The 22,162-nt window shown below is 47.3% G+C and overlaps 1 protein-coding gene across 1 annotated transcript in view; it reads left to right on the forward strand.

Moving 5' to 3' along the window:
* Window positions 1-367: 367 nt before the first annotated feature.
* The window catches only part of SEC14L2 (SEC14 like lipid binding 2), a 40,520-nt gene continuing 18,725 nt past the window's right edge, over window positions 368-22,162 (forward strand). Inside the window, exons 1-2 of the mRNA XM_015406021.1 lie at window positions 368-459; window positions 13,903-13,978. Coding sequence (XP_015261507.1) covers window positions 406-459; window positions 13,903-13,978 — 130 coding nt within the window. The 5' untranslated portion in view covers window positions 368-405. The remainder of the gene's footprint in view (window positions 460-13,902; window positions 13,979-22,162) is intronic.

Here is a 22,162-nt window from a genome sequence, read left to right on the forward strand (position 1 = left end):
AAGGCGCACGGAACACTGTTACCTTCCCACCTATTTATCTACTTGCAATTTCTTGCTTTCGAACTGCTAGGTTGGCAGGAGCTGGAACCAGAGACGGGAGCTCACTCCGTCATGCCGCACTCGGGTCTACACCTCAAGGCACAAGAACAAACTAGGCTGCCCCCCCCCCCCAATCTGTTGACAACCCTAAAGGCTCTTCCACGCTTCCTCGTTTGCATTATAGATTTGCTCCGAGCCGCTGTCAAATCGGGTGGCAGAAAGCCAGGCGCTTCCCCTTTAAGAAAGAGGGCGTGGCTTGCGAGGCGGGGACAGCAGGGCCGGCCTGAAAGTCCCCCGAGCCGGCGGCTCTCACGCTGGGAGAAGTCAGTTAGAGCGGCTGCCGTGAGAGGGTAGAGAACTAGAGAGATGAGCGGACACGTCGGAGATCTGAGCCCGAAGCAGGAGGCGGCGCTGGCTAAGGTCGGGGATCGCAATCGCATCGCAACTGCTGACCCCCCGGGTGGGGGGTTCAGAACGAGTTTCGCCCTCTTTCTTTTCCTTCCTTCCTTCCTGGACCCAAAGCGGCTTACATCGTTCTCTGCTCCTCACTTTTATCCTCGCAACAATCCTGTGAGGTAGATTAGGTTGGGAGTGTGTGACTGGCCCAAGCCTGACATATGCTGGCTCTGAGCTGAGGTGATCGGCTGCATCAGTTCTCATAGGTGTGCTATCATGTTTTGTAACCTTATCTCTCTCTGTGCTGCTTGTTGAGTGTACAGAGGTTTGCTGTTGTGGGGTGTTGGGACATTTTAGTGTCATTATTATTATTATTTCTTTGGGCCTCACCACAGCCCTATGAGGTGAGTATTATCTCTTTCCTGCAGAATAAGGTGGTTTGCCTGCCTCCTGAGCTCATGATAGAGGTGAAAATGCAATTAGGGACGTTGTCTGTGGCTTTGGTCTCTGTGTAGCTCTTCTCTAAGTGGGAAGATCTTCTTGGAGTTTGTCTTTAAATCGTTTACCAAGTAGGTAACTTAGATAAGGATTGCCCCGCCAAATCAGACCAAAGGTCTACCTAATCCAGTATTGCTTTCAATATTAGTGGACAGGTCCAGGAAATTGCAGGTAAGGGGCATAAAAGCAGTAGCCCTTCAGCATCTGGTATTCGGAAGCACGTTGCCTCTGAACATGGAGGACTCGCTTGGCTCTTCTGGCTAATAACTGCCATCACACCTCTCCGCTATAAAAACACTCTTTTTTGTTTTTCTAAATAAGCTACCTAACCTAGTGCCTATATCTTGAGGTGGTGAATTCTATAACATATATTCTGTAACCTTGTTCTCCTGTTACAGTGTGAACGCACATATCTCCTGCCTGTGGTGTTGTTGTTGTTGTTCAGTCGCACAGTCGAGTCCAACTCTTCGCGATCCCCTGTACATCACGCCAGGCCCTTCTGTCTTCCATCGTGCCCCGGAGTTTGCTTAATTTCATGTTCGTTGCAAGAAAGAGCCAACGTGCCTTTGCTTTACCAATGAAACCAGGGACTTGAACTTGGATAAAAGTAGGGGTTGTATCACCCATTCAATTGTCTGTGGGTTGAATGTGAGATGAGAATTACTCCACACAAATTTAAAGAAAAATCAAGTGTGCACTGCATGTGGATTGTACACAAGTCTACAGTCTTATTTTCAATCTTTTTCCTAGTAAATCCTTGCACCTAACTTGCCTTAGTCATTTCTTCTACAAATGGAAGTGACGTTGTCATTCATCACAACCCTAACTTCTCTTTCCAGGTTAGCTAGACCCCATCAGCAGAAGGTGTATATGCATTTTGTTTATTGCTTTGATGTACATCATTTGAACTTGCTATGATGTGCATGGTATCACTTGGGAGGCTGGTCTTTGCCCTTTGCCAAGTGACCACATGCAATGTGTTGATCTGGAATAAAAAATGCATGGCTATCTAAATTCATACCTACATGTGGAAGAAAGCTGGAAGGCATTATGTGTGTGTCCTTCCAGCTCCCCATGTGGCAGATGCCCAAGAGTCTCAGGCATGGAGACAGAACATAAGAACATAAGAGAAGTCAATGTTGGATCAGGCCAATGGCCCATCCAGCCCAACACTCTGTCACACAGTGGCCAAAAATACCAGGTGCCATCAGGAGGTCCAGCAGTGGGGCCAGGACACTAGAAGCAACCCTGTTGTGAGGCAAAGTGGCCATCTTGCACAGAAGGTTTAGGGTACCATAAGGGTGGTCTAAACATTCGCTAGATCAAACCTCATTAGGATGGCTTTGTTTGGAGTGCCATTTCCAGGGGTCCTGAATAGCCATGCTTTTTCTCACCTCCCAGGGCTTGTGCAGGAGAATGTCTGCAGACTGTGCCCCATTTCAGTGATTGAGGTTTGGGTTTTGGGGTGTGTGTGATTTGTGGCACTCAAATGTCTTCGGCTGCATAGTGGAAGCTGGATTCAGATGGGCCCTATGGAAGAGTCACTCTGCCTATGGTCAAAAGTGCTCTCTTGTTGCCAGTTTCTCCGTGTCTTGCAATGTTCCTTTTTGGGCACTGAACAAAGTGAGCTCTGATGCCAGTTAACTTCAGGACGGGATGCCAGGACTTGCTTAATGGATAGGCTATTAGAACAGATTTGGAATGGTGAGGGAGCCCATTCAGCTCTCTGAAGAGAAAGGATGGCTTTCTCAAGTCTGTGGCCATGTGGAGCCTCTTTCAAAAAGGGAGCGAGAGAGTCCAAAATGCAGAACTCCTGTTGATTTTGTGAGGGGGAGGGGAGGGGGATGTTGGTGCCAATGTTGCATAACCACGCAAGTGATTATGTGTTAAAAGTATTTGAGCTGCTTTGCCACTCAGGTGCCGAGAATTCCAGGTGCCGGGTTGGCACATTAACAACATTAACAAGCATTGTTCTCCATAAAACCAGACAGTCTAGTGCAGCAGCAGCACAAAGCAAGCTTGAAAACAGCCTTAGCCGTCAGCACCATGGCCGTAGCCAGGATTTTGTAATTCGGGGGGGGGGCTTTAAATAAGTTGGGGGACACTGGCATTAACAGAATAAAAAATAAAATAAAAATAATTTTTAAAAAACTCACTTTTGCAGCGTTTGCAGTCTGCTTGCCTATGCGGGGAGGCAAGCTGCACTTGGGGAAGGGGCGGCAGTGGGGAGTCCTCCAGGTGGCCCAGAGAGTTTGGAGGGCCTGGGGGCTGCATAGATGTCAGGGGGCCTTGGGAGGAAGTCAGGGGGCCAGGTCCCAAAATGTCCCACTGTAGCTAAGGGCCTGATCAGCACCCTCAAAATGCCTTGAAAAACAGAAACCATTGTTGGCTCACAATAGAAACTGTCCGCGGAGGGAGCCGACTGGAGGGAGGAGCTTCTATAAAGTGGGTGCTGCAGCAAAGGAGATCTTGATCTTGCCGCCCTTCACCATGCTAAAAGAAATAGGGAATCAGGGCACCTCAGTGAGAAGGGGAGGGGCAGGTGCAAAGTGGCTGGCATCTTTCAGAACCATTCTTTCCCTGAAACTTTGAGGAAGGGCAGAAATGAACACATATAGTGTAGGATGTAGGGGTAAAGGCAACACCTGATCCACCTCTTGCAAACCGAAACAATGACTGAGCATTTCTTCTGTAAGCTGGAATCCTGCAGCACTCTGCAGGGTGTCCCCCAGGGGATGATTGACAGAGGAGCTGGCAGCACCTCCACTGGGGGAATGGCGTTGCTCAGAAACTAGCAGCAGGGGAGGCATGTTCTTGGGGCTTGCATAGTGGGGAGGGCAAGCTGGCTGATTGTTGTTTGGAGTGTATTTAGGGCTCCCAGGGGACAGAAACTTCCTGCTGGGCTGCACCCAGCTCTTGTAAGCCTGATGCCACCGTCAAGGCCAAGAGGGCAATCTTATTTCTGCGGTAACAAAGCATACCACATTGTCAGTCTCTGCTTCCCTGTCCCCTTCTGCAGTATGGTCTACCTTACAAGATTGCTGCAGGGGGGTTGTGAGGCCAGGGAGAAGGGTAATTGACTGGCCGTCTCCCTGGATTTTGCAAGACCGAACCGGGAATGGTTTAAAGCATGTCTGACATGATGATGACCTCGTTGATATACCTGCCAAAGTAAGAGCCGTGGTGGGTAACAGTATGTTGGAATGATAATGCAACACAATAGAACTACTGCAAATAGTGCAAATCATGCAAATTCTAATTTGTATTAATGCAACAATATTGAATCCAATCCATTGTACACTTATGTTTTACAAAAACAATGGATTGGATTCAATATTGTTGCATTAATACAAATTAGAATTTGCATGATTCGCACTATTTGCAGTAGTTCTATTGTGTTGGTTTATGTCATACTGCAACCCCCTTCATTTGTTGTGATCATGGAATGATAATGCAGGCAGAAAACACATTTCTTAAAAAGAGCACAATGGAAGAAGAAGAAGAAGAAGAGATTGGATTTATACCCCGCCCTTCACTACCCAAAGGTGTCTCAGAGCGGCTTACAAACTCCTCTCCCTTCCCCTCCCCACAACAGACACCCCGTGAGGTGGGTGGGGCTGAGAGAGCTCTTGACACAAACTGCTCTTTTTCAAGGACAGCTGTGCCAGAGCTTGTGACTGACCCAAGGTCACATCAGCAGGTGCGAGTGGAGGAGTGGGGAATCAAACCCGGTTCTCCCAGATTAGAGTCCGCGCACTTAACCACTACACCAAACTGGCTCTGCTGCAGAATGAAGACCAAGATGAGAGCGCTTATCACTCTCCCTCACTGATGTTGGTGTGGTCTTCACGTTAGCTCAGAACTCACCCTGCAAAAGGGTCTTGTGGACAAGGCAGAGTTTTGCCGCAACATTCCAGTGAAGAAGAGGCATAGCACTCTTACCAGCATGACACACTTATTTCCTGCTTAAACTGAGCTGAGAGTACCTCAGCTGTTGCCAAAGTCTTGTTCCTCCAGTGAGTGCTGGGATTTTCAAAGTACCTGAATAAGAGATAAGAGGGGCAGGTGCTTAGCAGGTATTACCCTGTGTGGCCCAAGCTCCCAGATTCCTTTATGTCTCTGGTGGCCTCTGAGCTTTTTCGGTATCCCAGGGCAGATGATGCGCATGGAGCCCTTTAAATGCCTGGTAGTGGTCCACACACACAAAATGTCACATGCTCATGATTGTTGGAGCTCCTATCCTGTTTCCTGCAGGTTCAGGTAATCAAATGAGGAAAGGAGGTGACTGGGATGATGATGAAGAAGAGATTGTATTTATACCCCGCCCTTCACTACCAGAAGGAGTCTCAGAGTGGCTTACAATCTCCTTTCCCTTCCCCTCCCCACAACAGACACCCTGCGAGCAATGCTTCCTCTAAGCTGTGGAAGTCTTGTGAGCAAAAATTCCACTTTGTGAGCTACTGGCATTAAAGTTGTGAGTGAGCGATTTGGCTGCTGCATAAATTAGTTTGCTCTGGAGCCCTCCTTCTTGAGCTAAGACAAAAATGTGTGAGCCGGAGGCTAAAAAACTGTGAGCTAGCTCACACTAACTCAGTTTAGGGGGAACACTACCTGTGAGGTCGGTGGGGCTGAGAGAGCTCTCTCAAGGGCTGCTTTTTCCAGAACAGCTCTGAGAGTACTGTGAGTGACCCAAGGTCACACCAGCAGCTGCATGTGGAGTAGTGGGGAATCAAACCCGGTTCTCCCAAATTAGAGTCTGTGCTCCTAGAGTCCGCACTCCTAACCACTACACCAAATTGGCTCTGAGCTGCTGCCTCACTAGGCAAGCTCCACCCCTAGAGTGTGTGACAGCAAGCCATTATAGAGGGCCTTGAGTAAGCCGACTATTGCCCAAAGTGCTTCCTGTTGAAACTCCCACATCCAGGGGACAAGGAGGCCGTTCGTGTTGTTGCCTATCAACTGTGGTGTGCTCTCCCCCCTCTCCCCCAGTACACTTGCTGTTCAAGAGCAAGTATCCCTGTTGAAGAGGAGAGCTGCGTGTGTATGGCTTCCTCCAGAGATGGCGATAACTGCCAGTGCAATTGTGGTTTTGGTGTCAGCATTGTGTCAGGCATGGCTCTAGTCTTAGTACAACATTTCGTACAACTTCATTTCTGTTTTATCTGTAAAAGCTCCTCTGTTGGAGAACTGAAGCGCAGAGAGATCCATTCTTGGGACCAGGCAGCGGTTGCACTGTTTTTCCATGGCAAACATGATGGATAGAAGAACAAAGATCTGCTGCAGCTATCTGCTTTTGCCTTAAAGGTATCTTCATGTGCTCTGTCAGGAATTATCATGGATGGTTGTGCAAAGCTATCCGGCTGTCCTCGACCAGGGCCAGGGCCTTTTTGGTCCCGGCCCCAACCTGGTGTAACTCTCTGCCAAGTACCATCAGGGCCCTGTGGGACCTTATGCAATTCCACAGGACCTGTAAGACAGAGATGTGCCACCAGGCCTTTGGTTGAGGACACCAGTGGTTTCCATCATAGCTGGCACCCTTCCTGCCCCTGTTGCTTCTCATCTCTGCTTTGCCCTCCTGTCCCCTGCCTGCGAAGCGGCTGGCAGTCTGAAATTGGACCAATTAATATACGCCAACTTCTTGTTTGAAATATATTATTAATGTTTTAATTAATTTATTTTGAAGTTTTTATGAATGATGTACATCATCCAGAGCCTTGCATTGCAGGAACTGGGCAATTAACAAATTTCATATGTATGTAAATAAAATTAATACATTTATCTGAACCCTAAGAGGTGAAATCTCATCGGTCTTCAGGCTGATGTGTACTAACATCTCTGTGTACTAACATCACTTGGTACCTAACCTCCCATCACATACTCTCCCATGTAAAGCATGTACTACTGACTAAGTGAACATGCTCTGTGGCTTAAATTTCATATTGTTGTAGGCCGCTGATATTAGTGTTTGCCAAAGCTTTGATAGTTTGACAGCTTCTTATTATGCCCTCTAGGGATAATTAACAATTTCTCCCCTACCTAATTTCTCTCTCCGTTTTGGGATTTTTAATTACATGAGTTTGTTTTCAGAGCAGTCTGCTGTTCTTCTGTTTTCATTTCTGGGTTTTGTTCAGTTGGCGGACATGGGAATGGCATTGATTGATACTGCAAAACATTAATCTTTGCTCAAGTGCATCAAGGCTGCGGTCACACACACTGAATAATCCACTTTCCAACTGGATTTTGCCAGTTCACACAGTAAAAATCCAGTTGGAAAGTGGACTGAAAGTGGACTGAAAGTGGATTATTTGGTGTATGTGACCGCAGACCAAGAGTCCTTTTTGTACTGTGATTTAATCAGTACTTGTTGGTGCACATCAGTAACTTGTGAAAGAACAAGGTATGAACACTGACAGACTGGGTGCTCCAGTTTCAGAATCAGCGGAGGAGGATACGGGACAAAGCAAACCTAGAAGACTAAATGGCAGAATCAGCTCACCCATACTCTTTCAGGAATTCGAAGTGGAAGCACATTCTACTCACTCTTAATCTTAACACTTAAAAAAGCCTGTGCTCAGTAGGAATTGCCCTTTGCTTCTGCTGAAAGTATGGTTCCAAACATGCCTACTAATCTGAAGAAGGTGAGGGCTAAGCAGTTACACATACAGAGACACAACCTTCTTTGTGGGTGGATAATTCTCCTGAAGGAGGATAATGACTGTTCTGGTGCATACCCTGCTTCCATTCAGTCTCCTGGGCACGACGGGAATTGCCTGTTATCTGGAATCTAATCTGGGAAGCCCATTCATGTCTAAATTCAAAGTGATCAGGGAGGGGGAGCCTCATTTGAGTGAACACAGCTGTGTTCCAAGAGGCAATTTAAACAGAGAGGGGCTTCTTCATTTATCCCCTAACAATCTGAACCTGGAGAGTTCAACGGCTTATGCAGATATGTTTCCAGGGCATTTTGTAGATGTGCTTGTTTGCATCCAGTGTGGTATGGTGGTTAAGAGCAGTGTAGTGTCGTGGTTTAGCGTGGTAGACTCTAATCTGGAGAACTGGGTTTGATTCCCCACTCTTCCCCCACATGAAGGCTGCTGGGTGACCTTGGACAACTCTCTCACCTACCTCACAAGGTGCCTGTTGTGGGGAGAGGAAGGGAAGGTGATTGTAAACTGCTTTGAGACGCCTTAGGGTAGAAAAAAGCAGGGTATAAAACCCAACTCCTCCTCTTCCTATTCCATGAAGACAGAGGCTCTCCATTTATATCATTTCGATTTCTGGATGAGACCTGATGTATTTTTAATGATTGCATTTCCTTGGATGACTCATAGTTGTTGTGTCTTAAGGAGACGGACAAGCGGCTGGCAAAGATGCATCCTAGCACCACTATGCTTGGCTCCTGTTCAACCTGGCTTCTGCCAGAGGATTGACTGGTTGGATCCAGAGAACAGCAAATGCTTCATTGAAAGAGGGGAAGGTTCAGCTCGTCTTGAAGGAGGGAGTTGTGCCACCACTCTTAAAGAAGCTTCCTTTGGATGCAGGGGATTTAAAAATCTACACACTAGTCACAAGCAATGTTCCCTCTAAGCTGTGGAGTCTCGTGAGCAAAAATTCTACTTTGCGAGCTACTGGCATTAAAGTTGTGAGCAAGCCATTTGGCTCCTGCATTAATTAGTTTGCTCTGGAGCCATCCTTCCTGAGCTGAGACAAAAATGTGTGAGCTGGAGGATAAAAAACTGTGAGCTAGCTCACTCTAACTCAGCTTAGAGGGAACACTGGTCACAAGTCTCCTTTTCTTGAGCAAGGTGGCCATGGTTCAGTTCCAGACTGTTTTGGATGAGAGTGGTTGTCTAGTTCCATTTTAGTCTGGTTTGAAGCCTGGATTTGGGACAGAGATTGCCATTGCCCTGATGGACACAGACGGGCGAAAGTGCAACCCTTTGATTCTCCTGGACCCCACAGGAGCCTTTGTTACTGTCAGGCAATGTGCCCTTTGGCTGGCTGGCGCTGACATCAGGAGCAGTGTGCTCCAGTAGCTTCATTTTTATCTGACTTTCTAGTATTTGCATGGAACTGCTGGGAGAGGTCTTCCAAATATTTGAAGTTGGGGCATCATCATTGTGCTGAGGTGGCGGACACGTGGCAGAGGAGCCAGTAATGGGCTAGATGAAGCTAGTGCTGTCTGAGAGGGTCAGCTGAGGCCCTGCTTCTTGGGCCCCCAGGTTGACGGCCACCAAGCATCTGGCTCGTGGAATGCCAGCTCGTGCCAAGTTAAAGCTTTTAAAAACATTTTTCCAAGCATTTTAATTATTGATTTGTAGTTTCCCCCCCATTTTCAGCTGGTCTTCTGTTGCATTTTGGGACTTGAGACTTCTCAGATGTGTTATTTTCATTGAACCTAGTCTAGTTTTTTGCATTGTCTTTTTTTTGCTGTATTATGCTTTTTATATCCTGCTATGCTGCTGCTATATAACAATATTTTATTATTGATGTTTATTTGGAAACCACCACAAACATATTTTGATGGCAATATACAGATATATTCGTATATAAATAAAAGCCCCTTTCGGTAGCAGCCCCTGGACTTATGGATGGCCAGTTTGAGATAACCGGTTGGCTGGTCTTCAAAGCCAAATTGGCTTGAATGTCTGTGGTTGCTGGCTGGTTTGGACCCTCAATGGCCAGTATTTAGGTGATACCATATTTTTGATGGGGAAATCTCTACCCTCCCCCTTGTTTTAGTGATGGACGCTTGCTGAATCTGATCATATGATGCTGTTTTAACCACTGTTATGTAAGATAATTGCTGTATCTATGATGGTATCCTAAAGTATTCTTGTCAGCTTGCAGGTCCTGTTAATAGCTTGAAAGGTAGGATTTAACTTTAATTAATCTAATTATATAACAGAAGCAGAATAAGGAATATAAGTTCTCCAGGTAACTTGCTATTTTGCAGAGTTGTGTAGGAACCTGGTTCCTATTTGGGGGGGGGGGATAACAGGAGCCTGTTGGTGCCCGGAGTTTTTCCCCCCCCCCCCCAGGCATCATAAACTGCTCCAAATTTTGACACTGGGGAGGCAAGTTCTAGTGCTCAGTGCATCCAAAGCAATAGCCAGGCCTTCTGGAATCCCCCCTCATGCATCTTGTGAATGAATGGCCCTGGAACACACCAGCAAAGCCTTGTGGCCACAGACTGAAAGGGAAGATTTCCTGAGAATGCTGAGGAAAGCTGCTTTCCAGGGACGCCTCCCTAGTGCCACTCCTGGTTTTCGAGTTGAGGAAGCCCAAAAGAAACCACAGGTTCACCAAGCGCCAGCTGACAACCGCCAGTGTCTTCCCTGCTGTTGTTTCTGCCACAGACTGAAAGGGAAGATTTCCTGAGAATGCTGAGGAAAGCTGCTTTCCAGGGACGCCTCCCTAGTGCCACTCCTGGTTTTCGAGTTGAGGAAGCCCAAAAGAAACCACAGGTTCACCAAGCGCCAGCTGACAACTGCCAGTGTCTTCCCTGCTGTTGTTTCTGCTTTTTATTCCCATTGTCTAATTCTTAAATCTCAATGCTTTGATAAAGCACTTTGGATTTTGCTACTAGATGGAAAACATTTTGACTGCAAGGGATGTCTTTACCTTTCCACACCAAGTGATGGATTAGAGAGGAAGGTGATGTTAAGTAGCAGCCTTCTCCGCTCTGAGATCAGCAAACGGCTCAAGAGCAATGTGGGGAAAGGAGGAGGGATGCTACTGGCGTCTGTCAGAATCTGTGCTAAGCTGCCCATGCTCCCGACTGGAGGCCCTCTTCACTCCTGCCTTTGCCCTATGTGCAATTCTAGGGGTGTTGTTCTCTGGGGTGGCCAGTCCTTGGCTTAATTATGCCTAATTCCAGACTTGAATCTAATCAGTTTACTAAGGAGGGAAGGACACGGAGCAGTTTGGAGCTCTGTTCTTCAGGAGGTGGGGCTGACAGGTTTCCAGACTCTTCCATTTGCTTCCCTGCTGGCCTGAGAGTATTCCGTCAGATAAGCAGGATTGCCAAACGAAAAGTTAATATTCCTTCAGCAGCTACAAGCTGTGGCTGGTTGGTTACAACAGAGCAGACTGAAACGGAATCCATCGAAGATGGAGGTTCTGTACCTGGGTCGCGGGGACTGGGATCGGGGATCCAACCTTTGACGGGACGTTATTGGTGCCGGTGCTGAAGGTGAAGAGCCTGGGGGTACTCCTGGGTGCCTCACTAACTATGGAGGCCCAGGTTGCTGCCCCTGCCAGGTCTGCCTTTTTCCACCTGAGACAGATCAGGCAGTTGGCCCCATATCTCACCCCCACCCCCACCCCGGGATCTGGTTACAGTGACCCATGCAATGGTTGCTTCCACATTAGATCATTGTAATTCTCTCTACGTGGGGCTGCCCTTGATTCTGCTCCAGAAACTGCAGCTGGGTGCAGAATGCAGCAGCATGGGTTTGATGTTGCTGCCTGTATGGGCCCACATCCTCCCGGTGCTGCGCGAACTGCACTGGCTCTCTATTGAGTACTGGATCTATTTCAAGGTGTTGGTGCTTACTATATGGCCAGGGGGCCACAAATCTGCAAGACCGCCTCTCCCTCTATGAGTCCCGAAGGGCTTTGCAATCTGCCAATCAACATCTTCTGGTGATCCCCAGCCCCAGGGACGTCTGTCTCGCTTCGACTAGGGCCAGGGCCTTTTCAGCCCTGGCCCCTACCTGGTGGAATGCGCTCCCATACGAGATCAGGGCCCTGCAGGACCTTTTACAGTTCTGCAGGGCTTGCAAGACGGAGCTCTTCTGCCAGGTTTTTAACTAGGGTGACGGACGTCCCTCCCTCTTTACTGGGCCTCCCCTCAGCGGGTCAGAACTGCATACCAGAGTTGGCATCTGTGAGGTTTTAATGCCAATGACAACAGCACCAGATGAAGGCCATTGTGGTGTTTTACTAGTGTTTTAACTGTATTAACTGTGTGTGTTTTTATCAAATTTGATGGAACCCGCCCTGAGCCTGCCATGGTGGGAGGGCGGGATATAAGTCGAATAAAATAAATAAACATATACCTACATAGAAGGGAGACTGTGTGGCGCTTTCATCTTGATGGGGTGAAGCTGCATCTGATATACAATGTGATGCAGTGAGTTTAGAGTATCACACTAGGATCAGGTTCCGACGACCAATCTGCCATGGAGGCTTGCCAGGTGACCTTGGGCCAGTTGTATGCTCAGCCTAACCTACTTCACAGGATTGTTGTGAGGATAAAATAGAGGAGAGGAGAGCTATGGAAGGTGCTTTGGGTCCCCGCTGGGGAGAAAGGTTAAGTATAGAAGGAGATAAACATCTTTATCCACCTTTCACAGAGGAAAACAGGGGCACTCTGTACACTCCGGTGGCCCTATTAGCATGGCAAGGATCACTGCCCATGTCTCATACCTCCTCCTTCACACATTGCTGAAGGGGTGTCCCCCCACCCGGCCTGGACAAATGGAATTCCAGAACCATTATAAAGAAAAAGAAGGTGTTTAATTGTTTGGTTAAAGTCACACTAAAAGATAACCTTATCTGATGTTTTTGAGCAAATCAAAATGAGGTGCAGCTTGTGAAATATTGGGCTGTGTACTACATGGTGCTTTAGGCAGTGTTCAGATATTCTGAACAAATCATGACAAGTGAAAACTTGGCTTGCTTCTAAGCTCACCTGCTCCCTTCCTCCTCCTCTTAAATACTACACCAAGATCAAAGACTTCTTCCCGTGTGACATCCAAATGAAGATGCTTCAACAAACAAGGATTCTAATACTCAATATTATCCTTGTTTAGAATTCCAGAGACTGATCATGACTCCCAGCCCTGTTTGTTACCTATATTTGGATATGCCAACAAATTGGAGTTAAAGACTTTAAAGTTAATCAGGAAGTCTTCCGCTCTGGCACATGATTGAAGAGGAGAAAGGGTGCGGACAATATGGAAAATAAGCCAAGTTTGTATGTGTCATGAACAAACACCTGTTTGTTTGTGATGTCTGAAAAGATTGTTAGCATTCATGCCTGGGTGTTTAAAAGCATATATATATATATATATATTAGAGACAAGGTACATGTTGACTTGCACGTGTAAGCTGATGAGTCATTCCAGAAAGAACTTTCATATAGCTTCAGATCAGCTCTGATGAAAGGCTTTACCATAGGTCCGATTCATACATTCAGCTGTACAATAATCAAGTTTACTGAAACCAAGTGATGTGCATTTAATGTAGCCATCTCCAGATGACATTGTGTGCGATTGGAGGGGGGCAGGCATGAGCATACTGGCCCCACCGCCCTGCCTATGCATGATTGCTTATCAAAAATGAGAGCTCACGGGAGGAGATTGTATAAATCTAAAGACACTCCGTGAATGAATTACGAACAAAAGCAGAAGAATTATATTGTATGAAACAATTCAAACAATTTTAAATCTTCGTTAGGGTTCTTTAACGAAGATTTAAAATTGTTTGAATTGATTCATACAATATAATTTTTATGCATGATTGCTGGCTCATGAACATAAAGTCCGTGCTCATACGAAGTCTATGCACATACACACAGGCTCTGTCCCTGTAATCAGGAAGGCTGGTTTTTTTTAACATTCCCAGTCATGGAATTAGGGACTCTACATGTAGATTCCATGCTTATGAACCAGTGGAGCTGGGATTAGTGTGCTCATGTTCCCTCCCCTTCTATGCATGTTGATTTAAACGAATGCAATGTAATCTATGCGAGCCATTTCATAAGTGTTTGAGGAGAGTCTCTTACACAATGCTAGAGCGCCTGCCTTGGGTACACAAAGCTCTCTCAGATTCAATCACAAGCATCTCTTGCTAGACTGATCATCTGATGTGGTGCAAGATGGCAATTGTAAGTTCAGAAGTGTATGAAAGTAAAACCCAGCACATGGATTGCACTCACTGACATCTTTCTCTTTCTCTCAGTTCCGTGAGAATATCCAAGATATCCTCCCAGGACTCCCTGCCCAAGATGACTACTACATCTTGAAATGGCTCCGAGGTAAGAGGCAGGTCTGGGGATTGTCGCTGTGTAAAGATGGGTCTCCTGCCAATCAACCCAGTGCACCACAGTATGGAGTACATCTAAGATTTTGCCGCAACCCATAAATGGGTCTTTCATCACCACAGTACTGCCCTTATTCATATGCCCCAGATCCACAAGATGTGCTCATCTGAGAAAGGAATGTAACCAGAAAATAAAGATCCTGCCATTAGCCTCTGCTCCACAACCTTTCTTCAGCTAGGTGGATGCTTGTTCCTGTCTTGGTCCAAAAGGCAAAGAAGCCTTGTACGAACAGAACCAGGAGACGGATCACTTGCTAGTACCAGTCCAAACAGATGATGTAGATGCAAACTGCCTTAGCTTACAACTTCTTAAGCACATTGACTTGGAAGCAAGGGCCACTGATTTCAGCGGGGCTTTCTTCCGAGGGACTGTGCTTGAGACCAAGAGTTCCCTGCCTACCGGGCAAACTTTTCGATGGCTGTAGCTCCTCAGGCTGGGCATACAGTGATTGGGGAAAGGGTGGGCATTGCACATCGACTCTTTGCCCATTGCTAAACTAGTTGAAGAAGCACAGGATGTGCTTGCCAAGCTATGCAGCCCGCAGCAGAGGATCAGTATTCTGATCAAGCAGTTTGTCTTCTATCAGAGTATGTCTCCTCCTACCCTTTTAACAGTGCCACAATGGTGGGCAAGAATTTACTTCAAGGCTGCATAGTAGATCAGGACATGCAAGTGAGCAACACATGGCCTTTCTCACTCGCTCTCTTTTTGAGAGGACAGATGGTGGTGTCTAACCCTTTCTCCTACAAGCCAGTCTTTCCCTGAAATTCCCCATTCCCTACCCTTATGCTTGCAATACAAGGAGAAAACACTGGCATGGGAAAAGCAACCAAGGAGGGGGTGCTGTTTAAAGTGAAAAGCGGCTGGCAGTGGGCTGAGTTCTTGGTTCTGTTGCAAAGCAGGGTACTAAAGCCTTTGGGTCTTGGATCGTGGGAAATGCCTCTGGCTTGTAAGATCTCAGCACGCTGTGTGCTCACTTCCAAGCGTATTTTTCCCACAGAAAGGGCTGGGGGCTTGCTTTTAAAAGACAGGCAGAGAGAGAGCTGAGATCCATGGGAATTCTGCAGCTTTTCTGCTGTTCTTCAGAGAACACAGAGTCCTTTGCAGAGCTCTGGAAAGACAGCTCCTGGAACTGGCTGGTTCAAAAAGATTCCGTATTAGAGATTGATATATGATCATGTAGAGTTGTGGCAGAAATGATGCAGGGGGCTTTATCTTCCCTGAGATGGCGGGGTTATTTTTATCAGCTGGGACTTTCCGCTTGTGCTTTCAGCTTGTCTGTTTGGTGAAGTCTAAACGATAGACTGTGGTTTGTCTGGGATTCTCATGTCTCTACCCCTCCTATACAAGGGAAGGAAAGATTTGTGCTAGAAACTAGTGGGACGGAGATCAGATCCAAAGCTGCTGGCTCCTCTTAGTGATCTTGCTAATGTTTAAAGCATATGAGCAGGCAGGCACTTAAATTAGGGTTGCCAACTGTGCTAGGAAATTCCTAGAGAGTTGGGAGGAGCGGGGCCTGGGGAGGGTAGATTTTGGGGAGAGAGCCTAGCAGGGATGTGATCCCACAGATAAGAGTCCACCCTCTGAAGCTGCCATTTTCTCCAGGGGAACTAGGGTTGCCAGCCTCCAGGTGGGGCCTGGGGATCTCCCACTTTTACCACTGATCCCCAGCTGACAGAGATCAGCTGCCCTGGAGAAAATGGCTGCTTTGAATGCTTCTATGCCATTGTACTATCCCTTCCCCAAACCCCGCCCTCTCCTGGCTCCACCCCCAAAGTCTCCAGGTATTTTCCAAACCAGACTTGGCAACCCTAAGGGGAACTGACACAGGGGAACTGATCTGGAGATCAGTTGTGAATTCCGGGAAAATTCCGGACCCTACCTGGAGGTTCGCAAGCAACCCTACCCGTATACGTTGTTTGTGTGTATATTTTAATAGATCAGCATATGCAAATAAGATAATTTTTTTGGTGAAACAGTGAGCCTTACCCTTAGAGTGCTAAAGGCAAATGCCAGCACAACACAAAGTCTATCCTGCTTCCAGAGATCACAGGGCTGGCCCTGACCTGGATAACCCAGGAGAGCCCGATCGTGTCAGATCTCCGAAGCTAAGCAGGGTCGACCCTGGCAAGTTCTTGGAAGGGAGAGCTCCAAGGGATACCAAGACCAGGAAGCAGAGGCAGGCAATATCAGCCCACCTCTCTGAAACGTCCTAACCTCACTAGGGGTCTCCAGAAGTCACTATGTTTTCCGGGCACGCAAGCACACACACACACACACACACAAATACTTCCCCCCAAAATCACAGGGCTCATACAGGATTATGGATAAGAGTCGAAGCTGAACCCTGGTTCAAAGCTCACTTCAGCCATAGACTCTGGAGGTGACCTAAGAAAAGCCACTATGGCTGTCTCTCTCTCACACACACACACACGCACAAACACTCTCCAAACCTGGCATTTGGAGATGATGATATTTATTTTCTTGATTTATATCTCACTTTTCTCCCCAAGGGGGACCCAATGTGGCTTGCATCATTCTCTTCTCCTCCATTTTGTCCCCACAATAACCCAGCCAAGGAGGTTAGGCTGTGAGTGGGTGACTGGCCCAAGGTCACCCAGCAAGCTTCCATGGCAGAGCGGGGATTCGAACCTGGGCTTCCTAGATCCTGGTCCAACACCTTAGCCGCTACCCCGTGTGATACTCTATGTGATACTCCGTTGGAATGGCTTACAGAAAGAGCGTCTGTGAAGCACTTCACCGTGTTCAAAATGGTGTTTAAATGCTAAATATGTGAATCAAAATACCTTATATTTAACTTGTACAAATTAGTAAACGCCCCACCACTACCAACGGCCCACCTCATTGCAGGCCTCTTCCCTTTTTGTGTACGAGCTGCCACTCCACCAGTTTGTTTTCAGAGAAAGCTGAGACTCATGAACACCCACGGCTGTAAGGGCAAACTTGGACTCCCTCCTCCCAGCTTAGGCAGGTTGCAAAATACAGCCTTCTTTGAACTCTCATTTAGCACAGGTTCTACTGCTTGGAACGGTGCTCCGGAGCCCTGCCTCTTAGGAAGATCAGGGCCATGTGAGAGGCTTTTTGATGATTAAGATGATCACAGGTCACACTTAATCTACCGTGGAGATAAGGCCATGTGATAGCATCCAGATAGTTTTGAGTCCTGTCAGCCTTTTCCCACAGCCTCCAGTGGATCAAAGTTGTTTTCATGTTGAACTGGGGTCCCTATCAGGAAGCCCATGAACTACTGATATTTTGCTGGCTGGCTGCAGTGTAGCTTGTGCACCCAAAGATTGCGAAACCGCTCTAGGCAGCTTTTAAAAAAAGCTTTTATTTCATAGGATTTTTCTGTGGGCTTCTTAGTCAATAGCGTCCTTTCTGGTACTCTTCCTACCCCATGTTCTGTTTTTACAACAAAACTTGTGTGCATGCCAGGGGTAGGTGGAAAGGAGCTTGGGATATCCCCCCCATTACTCAGAAGTAGCTCTCATTATAGAAAAGGTTGGTGATCCCTGATGTTGGAACTATGTGGGAGTGAGGAAGGTGAGGTTCAAGCGGATCGCTGTGCCGCCGTGATAAGGGAGAGGTTTGCACACCCTTCATCAAAGTGGGCTCATCAGAAACCCCAATTATAAAGCCTCCACTGTGGTTCAGTGAAAATAATGTGTGACTGCACCTTCAGGTGGTGCTACCTGATATTTTCTTTGCCATAGCTAACTGTCGGAGATCTGAGTTTTCCTCTGAAGTGCTAAATCACAACTCTCATCACCATAGAGGAAGATTCAGACAACCTTCACTGGCAACAGTAAATGGCTTCGTGAACTGGAGCGGAGTGACACCTCCAGAGATCTGGGATAACAGCTGATTCACCAGCCTGGTGCCTGTGGAACTGATGCAAGTTCTCTGGATTGTGGCCAGGGCTTGTGCATATTTGAGTTGAATATTGTGGTCCCCTGCTAGATGCAGGGAGAACAACATTATGTCAAGGTGGTTTTGGGGGTTGGTCCAAAACATTTTGGAAACTCAGACGGAAAGTCTTGACTGTCCAGTACCCTGTATGGCTGTGCAATATAATCCGTGGGGGCGAGGAGCAATGTTCCCTCTAAGCTGTGGAGTCTTGAGAGCAAAAATTCTACTCTGTGAGCCACTGGCATTAAAGCTGTGCGTGAGCAATTTGGCTACTGCATAACTTAGTTTGCTCTGGAGCCATCCTTCCTGAGCTAAGACAAAAATCTGTGAGCTGGAGGCTAAAAAACTGAGCTAGCTCACACTAACTCAGCTTAGAGGGAACACTGGCGAGGAGTGAGTCTCCCGCACAAGCCCTACTGAACCGAATGGGAGCGACTTTCTTGTGCCCAGCTCCTGTTTGCATAAATGAGGGGCTTGGGGAGGAGAAGTTCCCAGTGGGTGACGCAACGAAGGCATCATCTCTGTCTGCTTCTCTTAAGGGAATTCAGAATCCACCTGGGGGACCCCCTCGATTAGGGCCAGATTAGATGTGACGGTGTTCCCAAGTCTGTCCCATTTTCAAGCTGAATGTTTGTTGTTGTTCAGTCGCACAGTCGAGTCCGACTCTTCGTGACCCCATGGACCAGCTCCCACCAGGCCTTCTGGTCTTCCGCCGTCCTCTGAAGTTGGCTCAATTTCATGTTCGTTGCATCGATGACACTGTCTAACCATCACATCCTTTGCCGTCCCTGTTCTTTGACCTTCAATCTTTCCCAGCATTAGGGACTTCTCCAGTGAGTGCTCCCTTCTCATTTGGTGGCCAAAGTATTTGAGCTTCAGTTTCATTATCTGGCCTTCCAGGGAACAGTCAGGGTTGATTCCTTTTAGGATTGACTGAATTGATCTTCTTGCAGTCCAAGGGACTCTCAAGAGTCTTCTGCAGCACCATAGTTCAAAAGAATCTATTCTTCGGCGCTCGGCCTTCCTTGTAGTCCAACTCACGCAGCCATACATGACTACTGGGAATACCATTGCTTTGACCATGCGGACTTTTGTTGGCAGGGTGATGTCTCTACTTTTTATCATGCTGTTTAGGTTCGCTATCGCTTTCCTCCCAAGGAGCAGGCGTCTTTTAATTTCATGGCTGCTGTCACAGTCTGCGGTGATCTGGGATCCCAGGAACGTGAAGTCTGTCACTACTTCGACGACTTCCCCTTCTATTTGCCAAGGAGTGATGGGGCCGGATGCCATGATCTTAGTTTTTTTGATGTTGAGCTTCAAGCCCACTTTTGCGCTCTCCTCTTTTACCCTGAGCAAGAGGCTCTTTAGGTCCTCTTCACTTTCTGCCATTAGAGTGGTATCGTCTGCATATCTGAGGTTGTTGATCTTTTCCCCAGCAATCTTAATTCCCGCTTGTGATTCCCTTTTTGTGTGACTCTTGGAATGCTGAAACAACTGCCGGGGTGGTGGTGGTTTGCAACCATTTTGGCACTTGGAAAGGTGTGCAGGGAGGGGGAAACAAGATCTGCTCAAGATCAAGGCCTTCACATCTTTTTTAAATTACCTCCTTGACCATGGTGGCAGCACTGTCCATGAGCTGGAAGCTGTGGCCTCTGGTTTGGCCCTTAGCCTTGGAAGTGTGTCACCTCTCACTTTACAGGTAGCCAAAGCCTTGGCACAGAATGGAGCCTTCAATAAATATAGTTCTGTTTTATGACCTGCCAATCAGAGAGTCCAGGAAAACAAGAGTCACTGGAAAAGACAGTAACTGCTAGGCAAAGTTGAAGGCAGGAGGAAAAGAGGAAGACCCAACATGAGATGGATGGACTCAATCGAGGAAGCCACGAGGGCCCTCCGTTGGCAAGGCCTGAGCGAGGCTGATAACGATATAGGCTTGCCAAGTCCCCGTGGGGGGTGGGGAAACCCCCACCCCAGAGGCCTGTTCCTCGCCGCCGGCGGATCGGGCCCCAGGGGGAACTTCACCCCGACGTGCACGTCACCCGGAAGTGACCCGGGCATCCTGGGGGCGGGACCACGGTCATCCGAGGGAAAACTCTTTGGTTTTCCCTCGGATGGTCGTGGCCCCGCCCCCAGTGTGCCTGCGTCACTTCCGGGTGACGTGGATGTGGCGTGCTGGCGGCTGCATTCACACTTGGCAACCCTAGTTTAATGATAGGATGTTTTTGAGGACAGACATTAATTCATAGGATCACCATACGTTGGAAGCAACTTGAGAGCACTTAACACACACACACACACACACACACACATACACAACAAGAGAGTCAGACAACCTAATTTCCCCCTGCCAGGATACACTGGTTATGAATCTCAGTTTCCCCAGAGGAATAATGACCACTCTGAGGGAAGGAAGGGTGTTGTAAGGTTCATTGTTATGTTGGAATGTGCAAGCTGTTTGTTCTTGCATGAAACACTTTGCTCATGTTGCAAGCGGGAAAATCTAAATCTACCATCCACACACTGTCTCTGATCACGTTTCATTTGATAGTAAGAGAAACAGGAACAGGCCCCACCAGCAGACACCTATAATCTAGGGGCCAAGCAGGTTGTCTCAGCTGCTTGGCAGTGCCGGATAACAACGCATTTTTCGTAAGACAAAAATAGCCATCTCGAGACTGTAATAAAATCATGGGTGAAAGTGTAGATCAAGCAGTAGAATTTTTGTATGCAAACTCTGAAAGGGGGAGGAGGGAGTGTTTAAAAAGCTGGAATCTTAGCCTAACAATATATGTAAAGGAGTACCCCTTGGGAGGGGTTTTTCCTTCCGATCTCCAATTGTTTGTTGAAATGATAGCCGACTATTAGTTTTCTGCTTCCACTAGTGATTCCGATTGCTCAGAGCCTTTCCTGTCACATTCTTTACTGCTCTTGGACTGCTAATGATGGCTGTGATTAATGGGGACCATCCAGAGTTTAGGAGGGTGGATCTTAGCATTATGCAAAACAGGCCCTTCCACTTGTTATCCAGGTGAACCTCCCCAAGTCAAGGAATAAAGGTGTGACTTCTTCTGCTCTGCAGAGATAACCCCTTGGGCAGAATTCATTGCCAGTCTGGCAAGTCCAGAGGAGAGGAGGCACATGGCATGCTTTACCCTTTTAAAAGATTCCAGATGGGCTGAAGAAAATGGAGTGTCTCCATTGGCTCAAAGCACTGTCAGTCAATAGCTGGGCCATTTTCACACATTAGCTACCATCCACATAGCTTTCACTGCAACAGTGAATGAATGCCTTATGCGTTCACAGTGCATTGGAACATCTACATGGTAGTTTTCTCTGTACTTTCATTGCCTAAGCCCCTGTGGCTGACATCTCCCTCCCCCCATGTCACTGGAGGGCTTCTTCAAGGTTTTTAAAAACTGACAATTGATGTATTGCTGTACATTACTAGCTTCTGTGAATCCACAGCTTTCATTTCTTTTTAAAAAGTGAGTTTGTAGCCCATATCATTGCCAATATACAAGGGGAAAGGCATATCTTCAAGACAAAAAAGGGATAGAGATATTTTTTAAAATATATAATTATTTAAAACATTGTTATATCACCTTTCCACCCAATCACAGTCCACAAGGCCGTGAACATAAAGAACATTAAAACATTTGAGCAAATAAATACCCCAAAAATATAAAATAATTTAATTAAAAAAACATAAATGAACAACACTAGAAGCAGGCCAGTAACTGTTATGGGAGTTATGCCGGATGAAAAACCAAAGTCTTCACCTGCTGGCAAAGGACACCAATAGAGGGAGACAGACTAATCTCCCAGGGGAGGGGATCCCAAAGTTTTGGTGCCATGACCAAGAAGGCTCAGGAGCTGGGGTGGCTCAAGTGGTTAAGACGCTGAACTGCAGGCTGTGGAAGGTCAGTAGTCCAGCAGTTCGAGACCCGGGTGCCGCATGATGGACTGAGCTCCCATCTCTAGTTCCAGCTCCTGCCAACCTAGCAGTTCGAAAGCAAGACATTGCAAGTAGATAAATAGGTACCACTTCGGTGGGAAGGTAACAGCGTTTCGTGCGCCTTGGTGTTTAGTCATGCCGGCCACATGACCACGGAAACGTCTTCGGACAGCGCTGGCTCTTTGGCTTTGAAATGGAGATGAGCACCGCAACCCTAGAGTCGGATTCGACTG

This window comes from Gekko japonicus, unplaced genomic scaffold (assembly GCF_001447785.1).
Source record: "Gekko japonicus isolate JY-2015 unplaced genomic scaffold, Gekko_japonicus_V1.1 scaffold431, whole genome shotgun sequence".
Lineage (NCBI taxonomy): Eukaryota > Metazoa > Chordata > Lepidosauria > Squamata > Gekkonidae > Gekko > Gekko japonicus.